The 20278-nt window shown below is 33.6% G+C and overlaps 2 protein-coding genes across 4 annotated transcripts; both read left to right on the forward strand.

The window, feature by feature from the left end:
- The first annotated feature begins 442 nt into the window (after positions 1 to 442).
- On the forward strand, positions 443 to 4924 carry LOC125185654. The gene is made up of 4 exons (XM_048082215.1): positions 443 to 1077; positions 1156 to 1271; positions 3188 to 3431; positions 3517 to 4924. Exons 1-4 carry the CDS (start codon positions 742 to 744, stop codon positions 4780 to 4782), a joined length of 1962 nt encoding a protein of 653 aa, XP_047938172.1. The 5' UTR covers positions 443 to 741; the 3' UTR covers positions 4783 to 4924.
- A 10858-nt stretch (positions 4925 to 15782) lies between these two features.
- Positions 15783 to 19754, forward strand: LOC125222439 (coronatine-insensitive protein 1-like). 3 transcript variants are annotated; one of them, XM_048125058.1, is made up of 4 exons: positions 15783 to 16448; positions 17461 to 17968; positions 18665 to 18846; positions 18937 to 19754. In XM_048125058.1, exons 1-4 carry the CDS (start codon positions 15955 to 15957, stop codon positions 19463 to 19465), a joined length of 1713 nt encoding a protein of 570 aa, XP_047981015.1. In that variant the 5' UTR covers positions 15783 to 15954; the 3' UTR covers positions 19466 to 19754. The 3 variants fall into 3 exon arrangements, with proteins under 3 accessions (XP_047981015.1, XP_047981016.1, XP_047981014.1); XM_048125059.1 differs by having other exon boundaries at positions 17461 to 17781; positions 17878 to 17968; positions 18665 to 19754; XM_048125057.1 differs by having other exon boundaries at positions 18665 to 19754.
- Positions 19755 to 20278: the final 524 nt, after the last annotated feature.

Raw genomic sequence — 20278 nt, forward strand, 5'->3', positions numbered from 1 at the left:
GGCCGCGGATGGTTGGGCAAGTCCATAGTGGGTCGATAATCTCCAAATGCCGAACGACCTAAATTCCTCTAATGAGAAGATTGACCCCGATATTGGATTTGTTGCCATGGCGGGGATGTCGGTGACCACGACTGGAATGGAGGGGGACTGGGACTCGATCCCGGGGGGTGGGACTCGATCCCCACAGCTGAGATGGCTGGGAAGAAGGATAGTATCCGTATCCCGATTCATCCATGCCGGGTGAATCTTCGTCTCTCCCGTGCATTTGGTATAAAATTTAGGGTTGTGAAATTGGGGGTGGAGTGAAAATGGGTGTGGAGTGAAAAATAAATTGGTGGGGTATTTAAATAAGCCAAAAAAAAATAATTACAAATTCGAATTAAAAAAAAAAAATTCACAGCCGGCGACCGCCGCGGCGGTTTTGCCGCGCAATAGATAGGCGCGGCGGCCGCCGCGCTTCTCTCTCCTCTGGCCCGTCCTCGCCGCAATCGCAGCGAATGCTCGTCCGCCCCAACAAATTCGTCCGTCCCGGGGCGGACGCCTCCTCCGCTATAGCCCGCCGCGGCGTAGCCGTGAACGGGGCGGCCGGCGCGCCGCTCCTATAGTGGATGCTCTTAATAAGCTATCACACAATCATACATTAGACGATTTAATTGCTTAAGCCGGAGAATACGGTTAGGGTTTCCGTAATCTGATTTTAACCAAATTGAGTGATAATTTGTTACCATAACTGCCAGAGATATGGTTAAAACTCCGCCGGCGGCGGATCCCCGTATGGATGCGGCGGCGGATCAAAACTCCGATATCGAGGACTCCGTCGACGTATCTCCGATTGAGACTCCGGCCACTGCTAGTCCGTCATTCTCGCGGAGGTTAACGGATATATTTCTGGAGGACGGTGATGATGATCTGTTGCTACAGAGGACCGATATCGGTGATGGATTTATGCAGTGGCTTGGGGCTTTGAACATGCAGGTGATGGGGGCTTGTCGTGCGGATGAGAGGTTGAAGCCTTTGTTGAAACTTAAAATCTCCGGCGGTGAGGCTGAGGATCGCCTATTAGCGCAACTCTGTGAGGTGTGTGTATTTCGGAGTCCTTTTCTCTGTTCTCCAATATTTTTCAACTGATCTAGTAACCAATAGCTCTTGAAGCAGCATTTCGAGCCATCAGAAGTTGGTCTGCTTGCAAGGTGCTTGTGTGTTCCTCTCGTTTCTATCCGCGTCGGGAAAATTAACAAGCAAGGAGCCCTATTATGCCCTACATCTGTGAGGTAGTTTCTTATATTGCTCTATTGACGTGTTTTTTTTTGCTTATGTTTGTGAATTATTGTAGCACCCGATCTTATTTGGTTGTGTGGCGGTTTCCCCATCTTTGTTATTGGTTTCAATTTAAGTTTGAACGATACATTCCTACTGAGAGTGCTTAATTAGTTTTAGGAGGGAGGGGGTTATGGAGTAAAAATGTTCATGAAAGAAAGAAAATACAGAATTTGTTAGTTATAAGATTATGATCTGCTCTATTGTGATCATTTTTTTTGTCCACTCTATCTAGTCTGTGGTAATTTTAAGATTATGTTTATGCTCATCTTTGATTGACTATACTGCTGATCTAGTTTTGGTTTTCTGAACTTGTCTATGTTGTTTTCATTTGATGCTTTCTTATCACAATAAATTGCTGTTCTAGTTAATTATATTTTGGACATAGTTCACTCTTTACATGCTAAGAGGCTGGAGGGGGTAGTATGTTGTATTTTCATGTCTGGTTCTTGCATTTGTTTAGGTTTTGTATTTGTCTTGTACTTTAATTGCAGACATCTCTTAATCGTCTCTAGACGGAACTGCATGCTGGATCATCTTACATGCTTGCACCTTGATATGACTATTCATAAGTATGAGGTGCGTTTGTTGAATATGTTTATCATATTGGGAATAGTTTATTGTAGTGGGTTGTCTATGTGATTACTCTATGTGATGTTTGTTGACCTTTGATGTTTTATTTAACTGATTTAGCTGCCTCAGTATTATGCTGCAATAGTTATTATGCCTATTAACTTTTTGAGAAGCTTTTAGTCCATACACCTTTCACCAAAAACTTTTGCTTATTATGTAACTGATTTTTCTCTATTGAGATTATGCTCTTTATAACATATGTTGTCTCTGTTCTGAAATGACTAGTTATCTCAGGAAACTATATTTTGTTCAATAATTGTGATAATTGTTTATTTTTCCAAGTGAAAATACCATGACATGGCAGAGTGTACTGACTTCCAAAGTGTTATTTTGTTGTTGCTCACTTGCTCATCATATTAGTTTATTTGGTGATGTTTCTATTTACGTTCTGATCTGTGTTTTGAGCTTGCCTTTGATACCTATCATCTCAACTTGACCATTCTATTTTATTTCATTGGTTTTTGCTCTGGTGATATATATCGCCATCCTTCTATTATTTCAAAGTTATGTTATGTGAATGTCCGGAAGGGATCACTTGCACATGCATTCTTGTAATATGTACACAAACATATTCTCTTCCATCACTCCTGTATTTTCACTTTATGAGTATGTTCTAGAATAAATGTAAAAGTTTTTGGTGTATTATATTTGGAGACTGAAATTCGAGAATATGCTTAATCTACTAAGAAGCTCTTATAATGATTTGAATTATTTAGAACTATCATTATTGCATTTGCTTTTAGCTATAATTATGAATATGGATTTCAGGAATAGAAATACTAGTGCTTGCTGGTTGCTATACATATTATAGCTGTTTGGCCATGATGACATTTGTGACATTAATAGATAGTAATGCTTTATCACCATTATCATATTATTAATTACCTTTACTATGTCTTGCTAGAAATGATTTGTTTTGTCATCTGGATCTTAAATGTTGTTGTGGCTTTGGACCATCTTATGTTAATATGTAGAGCTGAAGATATTTTTACTGGACAAAATTTGACTGTGTAGCTAATAGCCTACTTATGTGGACAAAAAATTGGGATGAAAATGTATAGTTAATCTATATTATCTAGAGAACATTTGAATTTAAAAAATTACTGAGGTTTTCTTTAATCGAATCGCTGCTTGATTTTTTTAATGCTATAAAATAATCTTGGCTAATTATCATTGCTTTTATCTCTTATTTTTTTGGTCACTCTTTTCTGAGCCTTCCATTTGTCTACTTGGACAGAGGAAATTTGTGTCTCACACTACTACCTGCTTCTAACCTTCGGGTCTCATTTAATGGGGATGATGGTTCTATGGAGATACTGGCAACATTAAGCTCAGGGGCTCATTGCACTGGCTTAGAGATGGAAGAGATTTCTGCAGACAACTCCAGAAGATCTTTCTTACTCAGGACAGTAGATGATATGTTTTTTTACTTTTGGTGCTCCGAGAAATCTCAGTTTCTAGGGAATGAAATGCTCAGAAAGGTATGATTAGTTAAACAATATACGCCGAGCTTGTCTATGTGCAGTTGAAATTGTAGTTCACGCTTCTCGTTTCTTGTTTATATAGATGAAGGATTTGCTTGTAAGAAAACCTTCCTTGGCTGAATTAACTGGAATAAGTGATGAACGTCTCAACTCCTTTGCAACTCAGCTCAGAACTTATCTTGGTGGATCAGTAGCGAGTAATTCACAATATAGTGGTGTTCTTCCATCTAGCTGTCCTTCAGATGATGATTCATTATATTCTGCTGAGCTTCATTTTCCTCAGTCTTCAGTTACTTATGAGAAAAGCTCAGAATCCGAGCAGTACGGCCTTCGAGGGTCAGTGACAGACCTGAACCATCTTAATGGTCTCTATCCCAACTCTGATTCATCTGAAATGAGCCTGCCAAATAAATTGTCCTCTAATTACGTTACTGCTAGAGAAAAAATGATACTAGTTGGGGATAACAGTGCTTTCCCCAACAGCTTGTCTCTTGCAGCGACAATCAATGCCGAACTATCAAATTCTATCGGCTTGGCCAAAGGAAAGCTTCCTGAAGCAAATTCAGTTCACCCATTTTCTGCTCTAAATGCCGTGGATGCATTTAATAAACCTTTGGATCTCCCTCTCTGTGGCTCGAAAGTGCAGGTTCATTCGTCACGCTCATCTCATTTGTCTCCTCACTACTGCTGGTGTCCTCCCGCAGCTTCAACTCTGCACTACACTCTCAGGACCTCTCAAATGTCAACCGAATCTCTTCATTTGCCTCCACTCTCTTCTCTACTGACCTCTAAATCATCTCTAAGCTTGTCTGAAGTTCCAGCTATGGATTTTCCTAGCTTTCAGCCTGAGCCATTTATAACTAGCCTAGCAACCTCACACCAGATCCCAACATTTACACCTTTGATGTGTGATCCAATCATCCACATTCCCATCTATTCATCCGGCCCAGGATACTTAGTAAGTTCTGGCCCGGCCTTTACAAATCATGTGGATCCTCTCATCTCAAGTTCTGAATCTACTGCCGAACAAAGTTCTAGGGAAACACTTCGCATGCTCATTAATAGCACCAACAGCCAACCCAACTCAAAGCGGATGGAGATGCTGCCGCCTATGTTGAGCAGCAGCAACGTCAAGCCAAACATACTCAGTATTGGAGGAAGCAGGGGGTTTTCTCCTGTAACAAGAGGCGTACATGCTGTCTCAGATGGTCCAACGAATAATACAAGCTTCATGTTTCTAACGGAGAAATCAAAGGGAGGTGGTTTTCACAAAGTGTGTTCCAGCAGAGATGATTCAGTTGATAAGGAGAAGCCACATGAAGCTGGGGATTGGGAAATGAATAGCTAGACTGCCCAGAGTGAGTATTTTTCAGGTGGTTAATACTGTTTTTGTCAACAAATGTTTTTAGGCTAGAGAAATAGTTGTATAATGTAGCAGTAGTGTAATCCTCAACTTTTGTGAAATGAAGCATATTTGTTTCTTTGCTCTAGTTTTTTGTTTCTTGCGCTGATTTCTTCTGGTGGGGTAGTTATTTTTCAATCATCATTTATTTTTCTTCTTGATTCTATTGATTGAAGACTTTTATAATGACTGGGTACTATGTCTAGTTGAAGTAGTGTATAGGTGTGTTGAGTTATTATATTAGTAAGGTGTTTGTTGGTGGTGTGTGGCCATGGTGATTCCACAACCAAATAAGTTGAGTAAATGCAAGTGGTTGGTGCCTCCAAGTGTGAGATGATGTGATGGTATTGTTAGAGGCCACAGAAACATAGGTGGACATGAGGTCCCATCTCATGTCTAGCTCTCTACCACTATGACACTAAAATACAACATCCATGTACATAGTTACTAGGCCAGGCCCTGGGCCTAGGTACATAATTTTAAATTCCATTTTATTGTCTTTTAATCTACCTGGATGGGAGGATCTATACAAATTTATAAATTTAAAATAAAATTATTACTCTCTATTTCACCAGAGCAAATAGGACCACATTTAACATCTAGTTTTTGGTAGGCTGGAAAGATTTCCTTTCTTCTTTATCCCTTCAAATGTTAATCTTGGTCAAATCTAATAAATTTGGGGCGCCTACACGAACCACTAACAACAAATATGTGAAGCTCAATTGTTACAATTGATTAAAGTTAAAGCACTACAAGATCTCTCAACAAAAGGATCTTTTGTTAAACAGTGAACTATATAAATATTACTACCTGATTTTTTTATTCTCGCACAAAAATTGATACCTACTCTCTATTTTATACACATCATTTTTAGTACCTTATAACAAAAATAATCCTAGATATCAAACATGTGATTTTGAGGCATAGAGGGTATCTTTAGAAATTTCTACTCCCTCCATCCACAAAGATTGTCCAATTTTTCCATTTCTATTTGTCCCACAAAATTTGTCTCATTTCACTTTTTACCATTTTTTATAGTGGATCACATATTCCACTAACTCATTTCTACTCACATTTTATTATAAAACTAATATATAAAAGTAGGACCCACATTCCACTAATTTTTTCTAACTCACTTTTCATTACATTTATTAAAATGCATGTCCGGTCAAAGTGAGACAGTCTTTGTGGGACAGAGAGAGTATTAAATAGTACTCCTTACGTCCCATAGTAGATGTCACACTTTCCTTTTTAGTTTGTCACACAAAAGATGTCACATTTCCTTTTCTAGAACAAGTTCTATCTCACATTAATATAAATATACTATTTTCTCTCTACACCTAACACACAAAACAACATCTCGTAAAATCTCGTGTCATTACCCAAATATGTCATCTATTATGGGATGGAGGGAGTACAAAAAATGTGATTACTTTTTAGTTTCTATTTCATCTTCTTTCTTTTTTCTTCATTTTCTTCTTTTTTTAGTATTTTATACATACACCTAATTGACATTCATAATATAAATTAAAGATAAAATATCTAACTAAATCAATTGTTTAAACTAATTAAATCAATTGAATATTTTTAACTTAATTGTTTTATATTATTTTAGGACTAAAACACCTAACTAAATATATTCAATCGTTTTATATTTTTCTAAATATAATTTATAATTATAAATTTTATTAAGATTATATTGATCAGTTATTAATAAGATAAAATAATACTCCTATTAATAATAATTATTATTAGTAGGGGAGTGATCAATTGCTAACTAATTAGCAATCCCAAACTAAGACTAAATTTTAGCCATTAGATTAGAGCATCTCCAAGGGGAGAGGTAAATGAAGGGGTATAGTCATATAACTACCATATTTACCTTTTCTTCATGAAAAATCATTCTCCAAGGGGAAAGGTATTTGAGAAGGTATTATACCTTTTCCCATTTTGAAGAGGTATCTTTACCTCTCCATCAATGAAGAGGTAAAATCATATAACCACCATATTTACCTTCTTTTCATAAAAAATCATTCTCCAAGGGGGTAGGTATTTGAGAAGGTATTACACTTTATGTTTTTTAATGCATCTTGTACTAATATTTTATTTTTTTTAAAATGATATACCTTTCTATATACCTTTTATCCTTGGAGTTGATTGCTTTTTAGAAAGGTATATTGCACAGAGAAGGTATAAGCATGATATACCCTTTTCATTTACCTTCTTCCCTTGGAGTTGCTCTTAGAAGATCTAGTGGTTGAAATAATGTCACATGGATTATATTTTTAATTAAGAAAATTAATAAATAAAATTAGAGGGTATTAATGTCAATTCTCTCACATTAAAATCATCTTAAAACTTTAAATCTACGTAACTCTCTCGATTTAAATTATTTTATTGCAAAAAATATATCAAATTAAAGATAATTTTATAAGGATTCCAATGAGATCTCAATTGCATATGTTCCAACGACGTTCGAATGATGAAATTTGATACTCCCTCCGTCCCAAGATAAGTGACCTACTTCTTTTGGGCACGGGATTTAAGGAATGATATTTAAATAAGTTAAAGTGGAGAGAGTAAAGTATGAGAGATGGAAAAGTAGAGGAGAGAAGAGAGAATAAAGTAGGTGGAGATTAAAGTAAGAGAGATGACTTTTTGCTAAAAGTGGAAATAGGTCACTTATAGTGGGACACCCCAAAAAGGAATACAAGTCACTTATCTTGGGACGGAGGGAGTATTTTTTATTTTAGTTTTCGTAAATGTTGATAACCAGATTTTTATCAACAAATACATCAAAAAATCTCAATAAAACCATGTAAAAATCTCAATAAATATGTGTTGATATTTTGTTGTACTAGCGTTGATATTCTTATTTCATATTGTTGATATTTGTAATACACTATGTTGATATAAAAACACATTCACGAAAATCATCATATGATAACATAATGACGATATTACCCTTTTGTTGATATTTTGTCTACTATTTATTGAGATTCGTAAGATTTAATCTCATTCACTTATTTTAAAATCTAAGGATGGAGATTTAGTCTTAATTTTGGATTAGGGTGCTATAAGCATTAAAATAAGACCCATTATTAGTATTTAATATTATATGATTTATATTTTAAATAAGTGTATTATTATTTATCAATTACGAGTTATTAATATTATAATAATATAATAATAATTAAATATAGTTAAAACTATAACTATAATGAAGTATGAATCATAATTTGAATTATATTAAAAAATAAATTAATACTAATTTATAATAACATAATAATTATATTATTAATAATAATAGTATAGAAGAGACAAATAGAGAAGTTATATATATACATCATTTTAGGTCATCTTTCGTGTATGCCCAAAAATGTCCTTCATGGCAAAATTGTGAAAATGTGATTTTTAGGATGTGTTTTGGGGTAAAAATTAGCATCAGGTACTCAAAATGTGATTTTTAGGTACCAAAAACGATATAAAATAAAAATCATGTACTATTTTTGTGCGAAAGTGAAAGATTAGGTACTATTTATATAGTTCACTTATTGTTTAATTTTACGAGTATATATAGTGATATAGATATAAATTGTTCACATTATGATAAAAATTACTATAAAATTTACATGTTTGAAAATTTTGTAGTAAAATTTATACAATTTCAAAAATTGAAAGAGCTATCATTGTAAAATAGGTCCATGTATTTTTTAATTAATTCTCGAAATTAATAAACTTTTAGCAATAGTTTAGTAAACTATAAAAAGAAGCATATTTTAGTTGTATGTGGTATTTCTTGATAATAATATTATGATTGATGTATGTCCAAAATCCCACACGGCCACACCACTACAATTAGCTTCAGTTCCCCATTTTCGATAAAACAAAAATTGAAAGGTCCTCCAAAAACAGTTGACATTGCAGGAAACACAGTGATCTTTTGTTGATTTTATACTCTATATAGTATATATATTCCTATGCTAGATTAATGGAGTACTCCTTATTCATTTTGTAGTATGAAATACGTTTAGCATACATTCCGCGGACTATTTTAAAAGATAAAAGGGACGTTCACATAATAACATCCATCGCTTAAAACTAACAACATTATTATTATTATTATTATTATTATTATTATTATTATTATTATTGTTATTATTATTATTATTATTATTATTATTATTATTATTAGAATGAACTAACAAAATAGTCTTTGGACTATGTGTTTATCTTGCTATTAGTTCTTGAACTTTCAAAATATTCCCATACAACTCTGGACTAAGAGTTTATCTCGAAAATAGTCATTTTCACTATTTCGTGACGAAAATACCCTTTTGGGGGGGTTTGGGCAATTTGGTCTTTTTACATTTAAAATGTGATATTATTTCAGTGATGTACTAAATCTGATATTATTTCAAAATTATCGTTCTTCTTCCCTTTTGTCATCCTTCACTTTGTTTCTTTATTTCAATATTAGATTTAATTTTATAAAATTAAATTTTAAATTTTGATTTTTAAATATCAATAATTTTTTTAATTATTAAAATTACTATTAAATAATAAATTAATAGTTTTAATCAATATTTGATAGTGTCTAATATTTAATCAATAAGGTACGACGACACCTTAGTTTTAATCAATATTTAATAGTTTTAATCATAAATAGATCATATAACACAATTTATTCTGAAGTAAATATGCATCTAATGTAATACTAATATAGTTTTCGTTTATTAATTTGAAAACAATAAAAATTAACTACAAGATTTCAACAAAAATTCTCAAGCAATTATTACAACCGAACGAATGCTAAATAGAATAGCTCTTATTTTTCCATCACGATTAATATGTACTTCTTCAATTCAGCTGAATATTATATTAAATAACAAAAATTAATAGTTTTAATCAATATTTATAGCGTCCATGAATTAATAGTTTTAATTAAAAAAAATTATTGATATTTAAAAATTGAAATTTAAAATTTAATTTTATAAAATTAAATCTAATATTGAAATAAAGAAACAAAGTGGAGGATGACAAAAGGGAAGAAGAATGATAATTTTGAAATAATATCAGATTTAAAATGTAAAAAGACCAAATTGCCCAAATCCCTCATAACCCCCCAAAAGGGTATTTTCGTCACGAAACAGTGAAAATGGACCATTTAGATAAACGCTTAGTTCAGGGTTGTTTGGGGATATTTTAAAAGTTCAGGGACTAATGGCGAGATAAACGCAAAGTTGATAAGGAATACTACTAAAGGATATTGAGCCATCATATCATGAAGTTTCGAGTTTGTTATTTTACACCGATGAAAAATTCCGGCAAATAGTATCATGATACGGATTTTTTTTTCGTAATTTCTCGACAACTTCGAGATTTTCAACTTCTTCAATATTTGAGGAGAGGTTTTCTTGAAGCACACCTTCCAAAATTGTTCTTCAATCTATTAATGTAGCCGAAAATTTTTCATTGGTAAAAAATAACAAACTCAAGTAAAGTTCTTAATATTATTTGTCAAATTAAAAGTTCACGAGAAAGACCAAACTTTTAAAAAGTTTTATAATATTGGGGGTCAATATCCCTACTAGTACCGAACGAGAATTGTAATTTGTATGGGACTATTTGTGCTGCTTTAAATATTTGGAATCCTTGATGTTCAATAATTTGTAGACCAGATGTGATGATATGATTATAGATTTATAGTAAAATTTTAGTTTTGGATTTCAAATTTATTTCCTACACTACTTATATTTTTGGTTTAGGAGATTGAATTTGTTATCCAATTCAGTGCACTTGATATCTTTGAATAATGTATGTTTTGTTTCTAGCAAACTTTATCATGTGTTTGAATTGTGTGACGACATGTCTACCCCTAATTTTATCATAAATTATTAGTTCCCATTTTGTTCTAATTTTTTATGTTTTATTGGAAGTAATTAATAAATAGATAAACCAAAGACGTTCTAGTAGGAATTTAATAGTGTGACGACATGTAACCCTAATTTTATCATAAATTATTAGTTCCCATTTTGTTCTAATTTTTTATGTTTAATTTTATTGAAAGTAATTAATAAATACAAACCAACCCAATAAGATTATAGGGGAGTGATCAATTGCTAACTTATCATTTAATTGCTAACAACAACTAATTTAAGGCCATAGGATTTTAGAAAACGTGTGGTCTACAATTTGCCACGTGTAATTTTTGATTTTATTAATAAAATAAAAAAAGATTAAAAAAAAACGCCAAATTAGGGTTTTAGATGAAAATGTCAATATAGTGTTTCAGAAATATCAACACAATGCTTTGAGAATGTCAACACGATGTTTTAAGAATGTTAACCCATTGCTTATATTGACATTCTACATGTATTATATTGACATATTTTATACAAGTATGTTGACATTTCTGCTTTACGAAAAAATTGAAAAATTTTTGAATTTTTTTTCAAATCTTGACGTCGGAACATATGCATATATGATATCGTTGGAATCCTTATAAAATTATCTTTAATTTGATATATGTTATATGAATTTAAAGTTTTGGGATTTCTTTTAAAAGTTAGTTATAACTAAACATGTAGTTAATTGACATTAATACTCCTATTGATATTTTATGGAATTAATCCTATGGCTTTATTGACGTTTTTTGTTGATCGTATTGATATTTCTTGGTTGATGATCTAGGCCGTTAATTTGAATATCTAATGGCTATTATTTAGTTGTAGTTAGCAATTAGGTATTGAGTTAGCAATATAACACTCCCCTAAGATTATATCGATGAAATGAAAGAATAATACATTTATATAGTTGTATTAAGAGGAGTGATGAATTGCTAACTCATCATTTAATTGCTAACTACAACTAATTTAAGGTCACATGATTTTAAAAAACGTGTGGTCTACAATTTGTCACGTGTAATTTTCGTTTTTATTAATTAAATCGAAAAAAATTAAAAAAAAAACGCCAAATTAGGGTTTTGGATGAAAATGTCAATATAGTGTTTCGAAAATATCAACACAATGCTTTGAGAATGTCAACACAAATTTAGGATTGACATTGTATATGCTTTATATTGACATATTATCTTAGATGTATTGACATTAGCCTGTGTACGAAAAATACGAAAATTCTAGATTTTTTTTTTTCAAATTTTGACGTCGGAACATATGCATGTAGTATATCGTTGGAATCCTTATAAAATTATCTTTAATTTGATATATGTTATATGAATTTAAAGTTTTGAGATTTCTTTTAAAAGTTAGTTATAACTAACGTGACATTAATATCCCAATTGATTTTTATTGGAATTAATCCTATAGCTTTATTGACGTTTTTTATTAATCGTATTGACATTTTGTGGTTAATGATCTAGACCTTTAATTTGAATATCTAATGGCTATTATTGAGTTGTAGTTAACAATTAAACATTGCGTTAGCAATATAACACTCCCCGTTGTATTAATTTATATGTTAGCTTAGTTCGAGCGTGTATATAAGTTAGTCGTGACAGGTTGAAAGTTGTTTGCTCATTAATGATTCTAATTAACTGAACCCACCTCATTATTTATCTATTTCTGTAACTTTTATCATAGCTGTACGCAACCAAACAAACATTATGTTGCGCAATGTTTCGTTAAATTAATACTATGAATATTAGGTATCCATCTATATATGTAATTCAATAATCAATACACATTAATTGAACGTCAATTATCTACAGGAAATTAATAGATATTTTTTGTTACTTTATTGTTTCTTCAATAGTATATCACGAAATATTGAATAGAAGATTAGAAGTATAATAAATGTTACAAACATATTGAGATTGCAGATTATATTTTGAATACAAAGTTCGATACATTAATTACTGATTACAACTTACCATTGTATCTAATGACATTTATAGATAGCGTTCTTACCAAAGTTCTTGGAAAGTATAAATACATTTACATAATGATTGATTAATGACAAGGGGAATTTGGAGTTGCTATGACATATCCCACTAAGCCTTGCTTAGTGCGATAGTACTCCTCCGTCCCTAAAAATTTATCATTTATTTTTATTTTTGTCCGTCCTAAAAATTTGTCATCTTTCCTTTTTACCATTTTTAGCAAGGGACCTCATATTCTATTAACTCATTTTCACTCACATTTATTATAAATAATATATAAAAATATGACTCACATGTCGCTAACTTTTTCAACTCACTTTTTATTACGTTTCTTAAAACTCGTATCAGGTCAAATGATGACAAATTATCAGGGAAGAAATGTGCAATCATTATTTAAAGTTTACATCTTCAAAATATAATATAAATACACAACACAACACAACTTGTGTTGTATCTTAGACAAGATTGAAAGGCATACTCCATGAAGATAAAATCAAACCGAGAGTCTATTTCAAATCAAATTTTCAAGAATGATAACATATATATAGGTGAGAAGAATATCAAAAATGCTGATTTGAGATAAAAGTTTGTCTAATTAGAAAAATTGCAACAAAAGTTGGATGATTAACTCTTCTTTGATTCATGTGATTAAAGGAACGGTATCTTGAAGGTGAATTGAAAATTTATTGGATTTTATTTTAAGATAATTGTAATTGAAATTTTATTTATCGGATTATATTGGTTGGATGATTAACTTTTCTTAGATTCATCCGATTAACTTTTTGTTGACTTATAACCAATCCCATATTTCCTCCGTCTCTTAAATTTTGTCACACTTTGACCGGACATGAGCTTTAAGACATTAGCTTTGTCACACTATCAAAAATGATAAAAAAGTGAAATGTGATAAATTTTGTGGGACGGACAAAAATGAAAAAAATGTGACAAAATTTATTTTTTAATTTTAATCATTTCGTGATAGTTAAAATTGAAACTAATATGTGAAAACAAAATGTTGTGATTTAACAACAAAACGACTTTATTTTTAATTAAAGTATGCTAATATATTCAAATCTAATGTAGTTTTGTTATTATACTCCTTCCTACTTCCGTCACATAAAAATAAGGGTATTTTCTATTTTGGAATGTCGCATAAAACTTCTATTTTTGGTAACTTCTTTCTCTCGAATAAGGTGTGTCATATTCTTCACTAACAATACCATACTTACTTTTTCTTTTTCTCTCTGTTACTTTATCAATTGTGCATTAATTCACGTTCCAAATGTTCATTGCATTGCAGCAAAAAGGCGATTCTGTTGCCTTGGTGGCCCCCACACTCTGGTCAGACATCACGTGAGAGCAGTGGCGGAGCCAGGAATTTTGCGGTGGGGGGTCCAAGAAGAAGAAAAGTTTTAGCGCTCACTGTTAATAAATATGGGATCTCTCGATGATTTTGTTATCGAAATTAGTCGTAGGAAGACCCTTTTATGTTATGCCTTATTTCATCATTTAGAATTAGATCATCGAAATTAGTCGTAAGAAGACCCTTTTATATTTTGCCTTTTTTCATCATTTAGAATTAGAATATCTTAAAAATAAAGGAATGTTTTCAGATATTTAGTACAAAGAAATAAATGCATATCAAGAAAATTTAATCTAATCAAGAATATTGATATAATAACTTTGTGATGATCTTAAAAAAAAAATTACCTACTAATAAAATTAAGTTTTTTATAAGTAAAGCAATTGTTTAAGTGTACATATTAAATTTTTTTGATAAAACCATTAATTATATTACAATACTAATAAAAAAAAGTAGATAAAAATGTATATTACAATATTGACAAGTTATTGAACAAATAATATCCTTTCAAACTAATACTCTTCAAAAGTCATGAATTAAACACATCTCTAAAAAATTAATTGACAGTAAAAGTTATTGAATAAATATAGCACATCTCTAAGATATAAAACTGGGCGAAATTTAAAACTGGAAGGCGTGCTAGCTGAGAATCGAACCCAGTACCTCCACCTCAACTATAGTCTGTAGCTAGCTTCACTTTCCAACTACGCTAACAAGTAATATTAGTAATGCCTTTGAATATATATAATATACTTAAAACTCGAATGGCTGGGGGGCCCAAGGGCCCCCCATGCCCCAGCGTGGCTCCGCCACTGCGTGAGAGGGTTCAATAAGGGTACGCAGTAACCCTTTAAGGGGGAGACCTTAACCAACTGGCTGCTAGAACCCCATCTCCCAAGGCCTTACACTTGTGTCTGAGAGATGAAAGTCACTGCACGACAGCAGTGAGATTTGAATCCAGACTCATTGTAGCAAGATCTGCCACTCTGTTGCCAACTGCACTGCCCCTGCGCTGTTCCAAATGTTAATATTTTTATGAGACGAATGGAGCATCATATTTTGATTGTGGAAATTATGAGGCCTTTTCATATTTTTTAAAAAAAAGTTGTAATTTTATATTTCAAGTTTAAAATAATAAGATTGATTATAAGTCGATCAAAAGTTAGGATACAAATGAAAATTATACCGTCAAATTTTTTAGAATAGAGATGGTCGGTGCATGCGATGCATTGTGCTAAAAAAATGTGAAAAATTAGTACTAGTACCTTTTATTTTTTAAGAAGTTAGATGGTCGGTGCATTTGATGCGTTTTGCTGAAAAAAAAAATGAAATCGAGGTCGAATTGTGAGTCTTTTATACACTAGTTATTTGTATTTGAATCGTGGTCTATAGAAATTGGGATGAAATTTCATTTAAGGCTCGTTTGAAAATATTAGTATTTGTACAGAGATCGAAACAGAAAATTTGTACGGCGAATTTGATATACTTGATTTGATTAATTAATTAACAGTAATAAAACGAGATTAACGATACTATTCAGTATTCACTAAACACTTGAGTGCAATTATCTTAAACATAGTTTACATAATAATTAAAAAAGAATATAGTCTGTAAAGTAAAGAGGCATATACCACAAGAAGCCAGGCGTACGTAATGATTGAATTAATTTTATTATCATCATTCATTTTCATCCCCACCAATACAATAGAACCCCTACTCCCTCCCTCTCTCTCTCTCTATTCATTTCTCTCCGATCAATCTCGATTCACTATCTCTTAACTCACTATTCCTTTATTGTTTCTCTATTTACTACTACACTACTTAATACGCTCAATACTAATTAATTCCGAGAAGAATGGATGACGCCAGATCGAAGAAACCTAACGGTTTCTGCAGCAGCGGCGCCTACGACACGGTCTGGGAGTGCGTCATCCCCTACGTGCACGACCCGCGCGACCGGGACGCGGTGTCGCTCGTCTGCAAGCGATGGTACGAGATCGACGCCATCACGCGCAAGCACGTCACCATGGCGCTCTGCTACACCGCCACGCCGCACCGCCTCTCGCGCCGCTTTCCGCATCTCGAGTCGCTCAAGCTCAAGGGCAAGCCTCGCGCCGCTATGTTCAACCTCATTCCTGAGGATTGGGGCGGATTCGTCACGCCCTGGGTCCACCAAATCCTCACCTCCTACGGAAGGATGAAGGTGCTGCACTTCCGTCGGATGATTGTCAAGGATTCAGATCTCGACCTTCTCGCCACCTCTCATGGCAAGGTTTTGGAAGTTTTGCGGTTAGATAAGTGCTCCGGTTTCTCTACCGATGGACTTCTGCGTATAGCCAGATTCTGCAGGTGCTAATTTTTTTATTTGATTTCACTTTTATGATTTCATCTCTATTTGGTAATTTCTGTTATTGATATGGTTGCATATTTCATTAAGTATTTTTCAGTTGATCTATTTTTTGGAAGATATGTCAACAGTTACATCATTAATTTTTCAAATTTCTGTTGCTGGATCTGAGTGATTTGCACTCTTATTAGTAGGTGGCGTAAACATGTGGTTTGCCGATGCATATGTTTGACTTTTCATTTTCGATCAGATTTGGTGACGATTTGGAGTTCTCATGTCCAAATCAAAATCATTTTAAAATCTTGTTTTTGCAGCAAATAATAGTTCTAATTGTGAGCTCGCTGATTATGATGACACAGACATTGTGTCAACTCTATTTCATTCCAACTTTTCATCGTTACATCCAGTAATACTGTTTGTGCGCACCTCATGCTTAAATATGATATGACTAGACGAATATCGCAGGAGATATTAACTTTTTTTTTAAAACTTATGTGATCAAATCAATTCAAATGATTTTGAGGATCTGTTATTAAGTTATTAACTAATGCACGCTTTCTCAAAATATGGCATCTTAACATATGATAGAGTTATTTGTGTACATGCTTGATTTATTGGGTCTTAGAATGTGGTAGATCAATGAAAACAATAGTGGTTGCACCATTTTATGTGTGGTTCTATAGAGTGGAGCTTAGAAAAAATTCAAGCTCTTGTCTGTCCTGACAATTGTTTGTTGATTTCACTCAGAAGTCTTGTTTAGTAGAACTGTATGGTCAAGGAAGAATTGTTTATTATGTGTTTGCATTTCTATACTTAATGGATGATGTTTCTCTGTAAGCCCCAACATAATTAAGAAAGGAAAGAGAACAAATATAGAAACATCTGATAACAAATTAGATGCCTTAGCTAATATTACCAGATGATTTCCGATTACATTTTGGTCTGTGGATTGTATAACTGTGAGAAATATGAAACTCTATTTGTTCAATCTAAAACGTTTTTTCTTTGTTATAGGAATTTGAGAAACTTGCTTTTGGAAGAAAGCTCAATAATTGAGAATGATGGAGAATGGCTGAATGAGCTTGCAATGAACAATACAGTTCTTGAAAGTTTGAATTTCTATATGACTGATCTCATGAAAGTTAGACCTAGAGACCTTGAACAGATAGCAAGAAGATGCCCGAAGTTGGCCTCAATGAAAATTAGCGATTGTGATGTCTCAGACCTTATAGGTTTTTTCCGAGCAGCAGCTTCATTGGAAGAATTCTGTGGGGGATCTTTTAGTGAGCCCCCTGGACAGGTTGGTGAAGGTGTTTTTAATGAGCAACTGGAAAGGTATGCCAACGTTGTATTCCCTAGTCGGCTGTGCCGCTTGGGTCTTACTTACCTGGGGAAAGCAGAATTGCCAATTGTATATCATGTTGCTTCCAGACTTAAAAAATTGGATCTCCTTTATGCTTTGCTGGATACTGAAGGCCATTATCAGTTGCTGCAGAGATGCCCTAACCTGGAAGTTCTTGAGGTAGATTTAGAAGTCTTGCATTTGTCATTTGAGATATGCCTTATGACTAATAAAATTTGCTGGAGTATGAATTTTTTGTTAAACTACAGTGCCTATAAGTAGTTTTATTAAATAAATCTAATCTTAGATATTTACCTTTCCGGCCAGTAAACTTTCTGAGAACTTATGCATCTCTGTTCTGGTAAGTAGGTTCTTTATGCGTTTAAAACAAATAATTGAGATGAAGCTTGTGTTGAGCTCTGCTGCCTCACGAGTATAGGATTAATCGATGTCTGAATAGTATTTGACTAACAATATGAGGAACATATGAATTAATGGGAAAAATAAATTGAGTAGAGAAAGAGTTTGTCTTGTATGAGTAGAGAAATAAATTATGTATGGTAAAAAAATCCATGGCTTCTTTGTCTTGCATTGTAAGGTAACATTTTCAGCTCCACTCTGGACAGCTTATGATGCTGGTTCATGGTTCTTCTGTTATTTGGATATGGAGTTGGGTTGATTTTGAATTTTCATGGAAGACAACTTATAGCATCTCTATGTGAATTTCTTGATTTTGTTATTTTTTGCTGAACCTGGATAGTGGTCTTTCGACCTTCATGCACCTTTTGTAAACTTTGAATTTGAAGTACAGTTCAAAGTGTCAATATGCTATTCCCTAATGCTTATGGAACTGACTTTGATGACAATATGGAACAGACAAGAAACGTCATCGGAGATAGAGGAATGGAAATTCTGGGTGAGTTCTGCAAGAAAATGAAAAGACTGAGGATAGAGCGTGGAGCTGATGAGCAAGACATGGAAGATGTCGAAGGTGTGGTCTCCCAGAGAGGACTCATGGCTCTGGCGCAAGGATGTCTCGAATTGGAGTACTTGGCCGTGTATGTGTCAGATATCACAAATGCATCACTGGAGTGCATGGGAACGTACTCAAAAAACCTATGTGACTTTCGGTTGGTTTTATTGGACAGAGAGGAACGAATTACAGACCTCCCTCTTGACAATGGAGTTCGGTCACTATTAATGGGGTGCCACAAACTGAGGAGGTTTGCATTGTATCTACGGCCTGGTGGGCTGAGCGACGTGGGTCTGAGCTACATAGGGCAGTACAGCCGCAACGTGAGATGGATGCTTCTGGGTTACGTAGGACAGTCGGATGAAGGTCTGTTGGAGTTCTCAAAGGGGTGCCCGAGCCTGCAGAAGCTGGAGATGAGAGGCTGTTGCTTCAGCGAGCGTGCACTGGCAATGGCGGCCCTGCAGCTGACGTCTCTAAGGTACTTGTGGGTGCAGGGATATCGAGCATCTGCAAATGGCCGAGACCTGCTGGCAATGGTGAGGCCGAACTGGAACATCGAGCTGATACCATCGAGACAAGTCGTAGTGCAGGACACGGAAGGAGGGCCGATAGTGGCAGAGCATCCAGCGCACATACTCGCTTATTGGTCCCTCGCCGGGCCGAGAACAGATTTCCCCTCAACAGTGAGGCCCCTAGCACCTTGAATCATACTTGCTTGTTACGTATGCTTGCATATACACTTTTGTTTATTTGTTTAGTTGCATTGTTCATAAATCACGTCTTCTTCGTCCACGCCCACTCCCACTGTTGTGTGAACTTAATTTAGAATATTTAACTAATAAATTTTGCCTTGTAGAAGCAACTTCAATAATCTGATTTTCTGTAGCGCAAAAACAGGATGTTGTTGTAGGCTGTAAATACTTAATTGTTTGATTTCTTCTTTAATATTTACACAAGTAGTAATGTACTTTAACATTTACTACTACTTGCTTTTCTTGTTTTCTCTTTAAGGGGTTTTCTTCTTTGTATTGTCCCCTTGTTTTTGGAATTGCTTTAATATTTTTGCTTGTATATTTTGTGATCTGTCCGGACAAAAGAAGATGTGGGAGTGTTAAAAAAAGGTGATTGGAATTTGATATTGGAAGTGTGTAATGTGATTAATTTCGGTAAAAAGTTTAAAACTTATGAATGCATAATATTAGTGGTGACTAACTAAAATCAGTGACATAGTGAAAATCATCTTAGTAAATATGCCACTTATATCACTATAATACATCATTTTTTTGGTTCAATAGTTCTTACCGCATGCTCATCGTTGAGATATAATTTCTGAAAATAAAATAAAATAAAATAAAAATCAGAGACATATTGAAAACTATCTCAGTAAATAACATTTATCACTATTAATTGCAAATTATCTGTTGAACTTTTCACAACCAATAACACCCTAACTAATTTTCTCTCATAATTCACTAAATTCATTCTACTATGCGTCCTTCATTACCAGAATTATTAAT

Source organism: Salvia hispanica, chromosome 4 (assembly GCF_023119035.1).
Source record: "Salvia hispanica cultivar TCC Black 2014 chromosome 4, UniMelb_Shisp_WGS_1.0, whole genome shotgun sequence".
Lineage (NCBI taxonomy): Eukaryota > Viridiplantae > Streptophyta > Magnoliopsida > Lamiales > Lamiaceae > Salvia > Salvia hispanica.